This window comes from Macadamia integrifolia, chromosome 2 (assembly GCF_013358625.1).
Source record: "Macadamia integrifolia cultivar HAES 741 chromosome 2, SCU_Mint_v3, whole genome shotgun sequence".
NCBI classification, from domain to species: domain Eukaryota; kingdom Viridiplantae; phylum Streptophyta; class Magnoliopsida; order Proteales; family Proteaceae; genus Macadamia; species Macadamia integrifolia.
This window is the reverse complement of record NC_056558.1, coordinates 31,839,777-31,849,852: the sequence shown is the minus strand read 5'-3', so window position 1 is coordinate 31,849,852 and position 10,076 is coordinate 31,839,777. Positions and strand designations below refer to the sequence as shown.

General features: G+C 39.4%; 1 protein-coding gene across 2 annotated transcripts; it reads right to left on the bottom strand.

Moving 5' to 3' along the window:
* Window positions 1-3,937: 3,937 nt before the first annotated feature.
* LOC122060550 (phospholipase D alpha 1) lies at window positions 3,938-9,699 on the bottom strand. Of its 2 annotated transcripts, none has more exons than XM_042623682.1 (4): window positions 9,338-9,699; window positions 9,123-9,230; window positions 5,018-6,917; window positions 3,938-4,637 (listed from the first exon to the last, which is right to left on the bottom strand). In XM_042623682.1, the coding sequence occupies exons 2-4, from the start codon at window positions 9,213-9,215 to the stop codon at window positions 4,204-4,206; spliced, it is 2,427 nt and encodes an 808-aa protein (XP_042479616.1). In that variant the 5' UTR covers window positions 9,216-9,230; window positions 9,338-9,699; the 3' UTR covers window positions 3,938-4,203. The 2 variants fall into 2 exon arrangements, with proteins under 2 accessions (XP_042479616.1, XP_042479623.1); XM_042623689.1 differs by having other exon boundaries at window positions 9,123-9,224.
* Window positions 9,700-10,076: the final 377 nt, after the last annotated feature.

Below are 10,076 nucleotides of genomic sequence, written 5' to 3'. Positions count from 1 at the left end.
TTATTGAGGTGTTCCAGAAAACTCCAATTGAATCCATTTGATTTATCTTTACTGACAAAAGCCGTGTTCGAAATATTTTTTATTATTTCTATTTTGAGTATGGCTTTTTCTTGTCAAAGCATATATATAAATATATATATATATATATATAACTATATATACCTATATATAACTTAAGTATCATTATATAAAATTGCACCTAGGTTGTGCATGGGTGTATGCATAAATGCAAGGCTGAGCACCGTAGGGCTTAATACATTACCCACAATCGAAGTAAACATGTTGGTAACAGAACCTTTTTCAAAAAAGGAGGTTTTCAAATTGATGAGGATTAAGGACATCAATCCAATCCAATCCAACTCAATCTTGGGTTTTATTTTCTCAGCCAAAGCCCAAGCCCAACCTTACCATTCTTTAATTCGTTGGGTTTCAGTTGGGTTCGGTTATACCACCAGTAGGGGTTGTTTAAATTGGTAATGCTGCCTGGAATTCACAGCTCTCGTGAGATTCAATCGTGGACCATGCTACATCTCAACATCGGTCGTTTCAACTTTCAAAGTCAAAGATCTAGTCCAATCAGCGTGGTTACTTCACAGGTTAATCCCTCCTCAGCTGAGGCTAACCTGAAAACACAAAAGATGGAACGGGGTTTTAAGGGGATCCGACTCTTCTCCAACATGCTGGGCTTCCAACTCAGACCAAGGTTATAAAACTCGGTATAGGTATCGGTATCGGTATTGATCACAGTTGAAATCAATACAATACGGATCGGTATCAACAAGGATCGATTAAGGATTGAAAATCATACAGTTTTCATGGATCGGTCATGGTATCAGCTAGGATTGGTCTTTTTTTTTTTTTTTTTTTTTTTTTTTTTTTTTTTTTTTTTTTTTTAACAAGAAAATCTAAAAAAAATATAAGGACAAGCAAGGGTGAATAAAGCTATTGGGATAAACCAGAGTTTTCATGTCCTTTTCAAATGACACCATGAAGATACCTGATTAAGTACAAGATTGCCATGAAGATACATGATTAAGAACAAGATTGTGAAGAACATTATTGGCAAGAGACAACTCTCAATCTTCCTCAAACTGCTATTGGATCATCAGGGAAGTAAATGAACCTGGATCAGCTCCCAATAAGATTAAAATTTCCAAGCTCCACTAATCAATCAAGTGCTGAGCTCACCGACTGCCTCTCTTTGCGAGCACAGTCTACAAATGATTTCACAACTTGGGCGCATTTAAGAGGATCCTTCACATTTTCCTTGTAACATTCCAAGCAAGCATCTTTCTCAGCTAAACAAGGCAGAGGCTTCTGGTAGGGAAGCTTGAACTCTTTATCATGGAGTTCTTTGGCTCTTTGTGTTACTTCTTGTACCATGTTTGCCTCATGCTTCTGCAACCTTTCAACAACCCTCTCGCTCTCTTGAAAGGTTGATTAGATCGCAATCAGTTGTGCATTCGCAACTGTAGGTGGAGGTCCTATAGGCAAGAAAACAGGGCGCTGGAGAGGCCATCCAGCAAGACCTGAACAATCGTTGGCCGCTGTTGCAATATTCGTTGCCTCTGCAACCGTCGGCCGCCGCTACAATCGTTGCTGCCCTGCAACCGTTGGTCGTCGCTGCAATCTCTCTCTCTCTCTCTCTCTCTCTCTCTCTCGCTTCTGTTAAGTCTTTTATGAGTTTGTTTTAAGAAATATGTTTTTAATGGATTGGGTCGGATTGGCCGATCTGGATCAGTATGCAATACCCAGGATGATACCGATACCCATCTTAGGATGGGTCAGGTATTGGGATTGGTCTCAGTCGATACTGATCCGATACCAATACTTGATTCCATGACTCACACAGATGGAAAGACTTGAACACGCATCCCCAAGTTCTTCTAGCCATTGAATGTTAGGTTGGGTGCCTAACAGTTTAGAGAGCATCTTTTTCCGTTTTAAGGTTTTAGGATATCCTTCTTCTATCCATACCCTTAAGTCCTTTGAATTGTTTTTTCATCTGAATTTTTTTTCTTAGAATCTAACTTAGAAAAACAAAAATATTTTACCCATAGGACTTTGGTACATCTATAGAAAAAAAAAAATCATGCATGGTTTTTACATCTGTAAATTTGCTCTATTGTGACCAAGTGGTCATGGGTACGACGAGTAAGAAAATAGTTTCTCCATTGAGTAGGTGTAAGGTTTTATAAAAATTCAAGACTATCCTTAAAAAATACACGGTGCAATATACATGGAAGAATATGTTATTACATGAAAGGATATATGATTGAACTAAGTTTGAAAATTAATATGTGGCTAACTGGATATTATCATGGTCAAAATTGACACATCACCTTTCAAGAGACAACAATTAGGTGCTACTATAGAGATACCTTCTAAGCCCACCGGTGTAGAAAATCTTTCACGTTATGATCTATTTCCGGTGTATCAGGACTAAGTAAGGTCATTATCTAAGGGGAGTAAGGGTGTAATAGATTTGTGGATGAGTCCCGCCAGTCCTTCAGCTATGCCCCCTTCATTAAATGCCAAACCATAAAGCTCCCATGAAGCCACAAATCCAAAAACAGTGTCCAAGCCTGACCTACCCAAGCTTTGGCCTGCCCTTCTGGACCATGGGATTTGGGAACCCCAAGGCCGCCCAACCCACTGCGTTTTTGGGTTCATGTCTAGGTCCAAAAACTTTATATCGTTCATAAAATTACGTTACATTTGCCCTTTTCAAATTCTGCACTAGCAGAGACCCCATGTATTGGGATGCTCTTTCTGAATGGATCATTAGTGGTACAGCTTCTCATGCCGAGTGCCCACTATTGTAACATCGTTGGTGAAATTAAGGCTTGAAAGGCTCTGTTACCAGTGGCCATACTTTAAGGTTTGCAGCCTGGCCTGATGCCCCAGACGTGTACCTAGCATACAAGGAGGATTCTTTCTCATGAAACCATATTCCTTCATATTTGGTCCATGGATTTGGTATTGGGGTCTAAAATCATTTGATTTCCCATCTGATCTGTTTCACTTGCAAGAAATGAGAGTTCCCACAATGCCAGTCAGGGGAGGAATTTTCACACCACACCACCTGAATGGCATTATCCACGCAAGGCCACAAAGTGAGAGAGAGAGAGAGAGAGAGAACAAATGAGAACACCGTGTAAGAGTAATCCTATTCCATCATGAAAACTTTCTCTCACTAGAAATTACAAGTAAAAGTTCTTTAAGAAGAAAAACGGTCGTGAACCCTTGCACCAGCGTGGAGCTAATGAGGGGGTGCAGAGGGACATTAAAAGTGGATGGGTTTTTTTTTTTCATAAGGCTGGATCGTCATTCCTCCGGGGTCATCTGGGCAGAGACCAGGCAGAGTTTGAATCCCAAAATTGTTTTGCCTTTTATTGATATTAGTTATGAGTAAAATAATTTTTTTTTCTTTTGGTAAAATGGGAGTCAAATAAATTGAAAGTAGGAAAAAGAAGTGATGCCTTAATGCAGATTCCAGCATGCATCCTATCACATAATAAGATGTGAGGACCTCACTAACATTCTCTCTTCTATTCAGATCCATATGGATGATATAATTCTTGCACTGCCATTGTGAAATATAGATTATGACACTGATGTTGTAGAGAACCCTCTCCCTTGAAAATAATACCACCTCCCTTCAGTCGATTTGTCGAATGATCAAATGGATATAACATACAGATATAGTATCCAATCTGTGTGCATGAGTGAACCATTTGCCATTTCGGATATTTCAGAATGTTATATAAGACCTGCCTCCTCCTCACCTGTGGAGCTCAGGTGGTAACTCATGGAATAGAAGCAGTGAGCTCTAGTTAAAGAGTACAACACCAACTCAAATATATACCACAAGGGAAGGGGGGGCGAAATCATCCTGTAAAAGTGAGTTGACAATTCCTAATCTACATAACCCATATTTCTTTGAAGTACCAGCAATACTAATATAGCAACAAAAGGGTAGAACAAACAAAACTCCACAAAGGATAGTAACAAGTCAGTACCAGAATCACAAAATACAAACCCAAACTCTGAAAGACCTGACATGAACACCTTTCACAAGTTGCATACCTATAAAGACAGTATTTGAAAATTACAATGCATATGTTACTTATTGCCACTATACTGCGTCTGCGGTGATAAAGGAAGATAAAAGATAATGATTCTTTAAGTAGACGATCCCATTTACGTAGTGAGGATTGGAGGAAGATAGTCAGATTTGGCACCAAGAATGCGAGCCTTGGTGTCGGGGAAGTGTTCCATCCCTGGAAATTCTGTGATGGTCCCGTCACTTGCTACTGCAACTGGGTAGCAGAGAAGGTGACCTGGCAGGTCGCGATCCAGAGAATCACTGGAGTAAATATCCCAATACTTCTCAGCAATCTTGTTTACCTTCTGCACGCATTGCACACTCTCAGGCTGGTCGAATGAATCATCAAGCATGCCAAGATGCTCGTACCATAAAGCCATCCGGAAGCCATGGATCTGACCCCTGGCGGGTTCCCTATTGGCTAGATGATATGGTTGGTAGGCTCCCATAGCTATCTCAGAGTCCCTAGCACCATCCATTGACCTCTGGTTGATATTGGCAGAACCAACGATTATGTATTCATCGTCAACTGCAAAATCCAAAACAATAAATGGACTAAGAATTCAACATTAAATTTGATTAAAATGAATACCAACCTAACAGCCAGAGTTAGCCATATTAGACAACTCAAAAGCTATGACTCAAGGATGGGCAATCTAGGATTCCTGAGCACCTGAATTTTTAACTAGTCAGATTGTACAAGTAACAACTTCACTATCCAGTTTCCAAGTTATATCCTTCCAAACAAAAATTGGAACCTACTTAATTTACAACTAGGAAAATGGCTACCATTTGTGTGCATTCGCTGTGAATTTACAACAAAAAATATAAAGCTACACATTGGCAACTGGTTTCAAGTAAGGGTGTGCAACAAGTGCGTGTTTGCGTGTGCGTGTGAAAAGAACATACCTATCATCATCTTAGCATGAACATATATCATGAAACGCCGTGCTTGCTGGGCTCTGCTATAATCTGAATCTGGCTCTGGTTGTTCCGAAGGTTCATATTCACCACCCTTCTTCATCTCTCGATTCCCAAGGCAAAAGAATGTCAAATAGTCCTTGGGGTTTGCCTCGATCCCCTTAGCGCTAAGGGCCTGAGTTATATCAGTGTACATCATTTCCATTGTCCTCCTCTGCCAATCTAATATTGCTTGAACTGATCCACTCTCTGGAATCCCTTCTGGCCACATAGGGACCACAACATAGACAGTAAACCTCTCCCCTGCTTCAATCTTACTGACAATCTTAAGTGAGAGTTCCTTTGGAATAAGATGCAAAGCACCAATATCCTCAACCTTGATGTCATCTGCCTTCCAACCGAATGAGCTTCCAAGGAAATATTGATTTTCAATGTAAATGAAATTCTTTGCTCGTCTAATGGCATTTATATAAGCATCCTGAATACTTCGATCAATGATGTTGTCCTTCCCACTGACAAGCCCAGCCCGGGCTGCATCCTCTGGTGTCTCAGGGAAGCCAAAGGCAGCACCACCGTCAATGGATCGGAATAACTGGACATTCCATGTTTCATGGTCTTCTGGGAACGTAACAGGAGATGGTGGTATAATGATGTCACCAAGGTCCCTGAGCTGAACAAGTAAGTCCTTCCCCCCTTGCTTCCTCCACCTCTGCTCAAAATTGTACAGTACATCCCAAGCTATAGGTCCTTCTAGCCGGGAATGAATATCATGCCAAGGCTCCCTAGGTCCACCTTTATTGATTGAAGCACCAGTGAAGTTGGGCTGATGGAAATCATCATGGTGGGCTGTATCCAAGGTTCTGAAAAGTGAATGGAAGGGTGTATCATACCTCCCATCACAAAGATCTATACCACCAACAAAACTCACAATGCGCCTCTTATCCGACCCACCACTGGGCAATGCACTATCCACCACCACAATCTTCTGATGATGAGTGAACATTGTTGAAATCTCCAAGTCTTGAACAATGCTCCCCCCATCATCAGGATTACGAGGGCACAAGACACAGTGGACGTCAGTGTCATGGAAGAAATTACCAGTTTCTTCGTCATGGGTGGCCATCAACCCATCCTTCTTTAGCAAACCAACAGATGTCCTATCATCCCAAACAAGCATAAGGACCCTGACACCTTCACTAGCCTTCTTCTTGAGAAGCTCACCCAGGGTAATATCTCCTCCAGGCTTTGGCCTTCTTGAGTCCCTCACCAAGGTTATCTCGGTGTACACAGACCACCCAGTTATGTAAATCAAGTGTTTAGCATTGGTGATTGCATCAAATATATCCTCCCAGCATCTATGGGGCTCATAGTAGTTGCCTCCAGAAAGAGGTATTTTTGGGATAAAGTCGTCTGGGATATGGGAATCTTGGTACAGAGAAACTTTGCATCCCTGTCTATGTGAGAAGAATGTGTAAGGGACCCCAGGGAATTTCACACTTCTGACACCCCTAGCCCAGTTACGATCTTTAGTAATATCGAAAAACTGCAGCTTCACATGTATCTTTGGGCCTCCATGTATAGGATTGTGGTCGTTATCCAAGATTTCGACCCATCTATCTACTTCTTCCCCATTTAAGACTTCCTCCACAGGTACGTAAGCTCTTCCAACTACTGCTGCCCCAATGGGCTTTTCATCTTTGACAGTGAAGATAATATTAGAGGCCATATGGGCGCAGTAAATATGAAAAGACTCGTACCACCTGGGATTAACAGGTTCTTTTTCCAGCATTCTGGTTCGGCCAACTCTAGCTTTTTCTAGATCAACTGTTGCATACAGTTTGCTGATCCCTTTTCCTAGACCAATAGTGTCCTCAATTCCCTCCATAAGCTGCAAGTAGAATTTTGCAGATAAGAATATATTAAAAACACCAATAATAATAATAATAACACTTTTACCAACTTAATCACAAGAATGTCATATTGAAAAACCCTCTCAAACATTTCAAACTTTAAAGTTTATATTTCACCAGATGATTGAAGGTTATCATACCATTCCTCACCATACAATTTTTTGAAATGAAAATATAAAAGATCTACAATATCTAGAATATTCTCATAAATATATTACTAAAGCCATCACATCATTAACCAACATAATGCAAAAATAACATCATTTTTCTACTGGTGATCAAATTAACAATGGAAAAGCTTGACACAATCTAAGATGGAGAACTACAATTCACAAAATTTTGTGGGATTATCTAGTGAAATACTGTTTCAGAAGTGCTTTGGTCCATTTTCATTCAATTATTTTGAAATTGAGATACATCCTTCCAATCATGGTTTCAAGTATCGGTCTCATATCGGCCGTATCGGATCGGTATTGGCTGAGACCGATCCGGACCGGTGATCCGTATCATTTCAAGGGTAAAATAGTAAAAGATTAGTACTTTTTATAAAAAGCAGAGGTAAAACCGACCTATACTGGATCGGTATCGATACCGATACCGATACCAATACCACCAATACCATCCCTTGAATCCACGCTTCCAATATCCATCACTCATTATCTCCTCTACTATAGTGTAAGTGTACATGTGAGGGAAAATTAAAATGTTTCCACATAGGTCACCCAGATTATTCATTTTATAGCCTCTTTGCTCTGAGGAAAGTGGAGGCATGATGTTGTCAATCAAGACCCATTGGGTTGGCAAGTCGAGCCACAATAGAGGACTTCACTTTGCACATGGAACAGTGATTTGGTCTGAGATCTAGAAACATACAGGGGCTGGTGTGCCCATCCCCTTTGGTTGACAATGAAGCTGAAACATGGAAGACTCTGTGGTAACTATATCTCTTTGCATGCCAACTCCTATACCATCTACATTAGTGAGAAACAGGGGGAAAAAAATCATAGTATTTACCCCCCCCACCCGAAGAAAAAAAAAAGGGAAAGAGACCATCTCAGAGGTAACTGCAGACATGTTAATCTGTATTAATCCTTAATTTAAACTTTGCAATAACCTAACATTTACATACTTGTGAGGGGTTTAACCTTTCCAAAATACCATTAGAAGCTTCAGAAACTGAGATGCCACTGACCAGACCTCAAAAGAACCTATGAAACTGAGGAACTGAAAACAAATCATGAATACAAGTAGAAACCTTTTGTAAGCTTTCCTTGCACCGTAAACTGAAATCTAGTTTTGGATTTTACAAGCTTCACATGAAAATTGATTGTTTTCCAATTGTTGCAAATTGATAAACATCAATATCATATTGGTAAATTGCAAATTTACGAGCATGGACAAGAAAAAAAAAACCAATCAATTTAGAAGAAGGAAAAAAAGGGTAAACGAAGGGAGAATGGACAACCTACAATTCACAAAATTTTGTGGGATTATCTAGTGAAATACTCTTTCAGAAGCGCTTTGGTCCATTTTTTTTTTACAAGAAAAGGAGATACATACAACCAGATCTATTCATCCCAAAAAAATACAGTACAACCAGATCTCCATAAAAAGATAAAACAATTAGAATTAGATTGATCAAAAAGTAAGAAGAAATTAACTTTTGCAGGTCCCATGGACTTGTTTCATCTTTTTCATTGAATTATTTTGAAAAGTAACTTCAGAAGCAGATCAAACTAAAGAACATATCCATAGAGCAATTTATACAATTTAAATAAAATTCTGAGGATGCTAAGCAAGTCAATGAGTTATGACACAGGGGAAGGCGGTATACACTGCATCGTCCATCCCAAAAGGAAGCAAAGGTAACCACAAGAATCAATCACTGGTTTAAAATTTAAGTTAAAAAATAAAAAATCCTGTAAAAAATGTACCAGATGATCATAGCCAGAAAACTGCAAATCACAAATTCCATTGCATATTTTCAAAACAGAGGCACAAAATTAGACAAAGTCAGGTATGCATTACACAGACCATATTAGAACATGTCCAAGTTCAACACAGCTATCTAATTCATAGAATGAGGTAATAAGAAGGAACAGAAAAATAAAAAATTTAGAAGAACAAGTAAAAAAAGGATCCAATACAGTATCGTAATCCTTGCAATTCACATATCATAATACCTTCCGGAAGATCTTAGGACCACCTCCTCCGTGCAGCCTATCAATCTCGAAGATCGTAGCATGAAGTGTCCCATGAAGAAGAATTTGCGCCATTAGTAAACTCTGCAACTAAATCAAACCTAATCGATTAAAAAGCGCTAACTGAAGAGCACACGAACTTGTAAAAAACACAAAAGGATCTAGAAATCAAAGTATCAAAGCACGATCAAGCAAACCTCACTGCAGAAACTATCTCAAATCACTTGAACTAGTAGAAAAAGCTCAAGATCCGATTTTTTTTTTTTTTTAAACCGAATTAAACTTCAACGATCAATCTAGCTCCGGGATAGATCATCAATCAAGCAAAGATCATAGCTTGAAAGACAGTAGATTTTCACGAGAGAGGAACTGAGACAACGAAGTGAACTAAAAACAAGAGATCGCTATCGGTCCAGAAGGGAAGTGAAGAAATGGATCTGATCTAGTTTCTGCACAGTAGAACTGCAGAGACTAAAGATTAAAATAGAGAAATGGAATAAAGGAGAAGACGAAGAGATTTCAAGAAGCGACCCGGATAATACGCGAAGAAAACATCGTGACGCAAGAAAAAGAGTAAAGAATTATATATTCAGATCCGGCGCATCCGGGTCATCCGAATTCTGCATTGGTATGGTAATTCCACGCGCGCGTAGACGGTCTCAAGTCTTAAAGTTTCTGATGGCGATTGGCCATTCGAGGTATTCCATTATCCATTCATCCCATGACAAATTTCTATGTAATCACATAAAACACCATACCGTGTATTCTATCTCCATTTTGTTTATCAAAAAAAAATAAAATAAAAAATCCATCACCCCACAATCAAACGTCACAGTATTTCAACAAAGTTACAATATAACCCTTTGAAGTAACACACCATTTCTGTAATTGATTTACAAATTTAAGCCCAATGTGACATGAAAACTTAGGGAAAAA

Bases quoted from the DNA above. Each gene is read 5' to 3' on its own strand.
- LOC122060550 (XM_042623682.1), bottom strand. From the start codon at position 9,215: ATGGCGCAAATTCTTCTTCATGGGACACTTCATGCTACGATCTTCGAG. The intron at 6,918-9,122 runs GTATTATGATAT...TTCTACTTGCAG, and splicing joins GTCCTAAGATCTTCCGGAAG to CTTATGGAGGGAATTGAGGA. The intron at 4,638-5,017 runs GTATGTTCTTTT...TGGATTTTGCAG, and splicing joins TCATGCTAAGATGATGATAG to TTGACGATGAATACATAATC.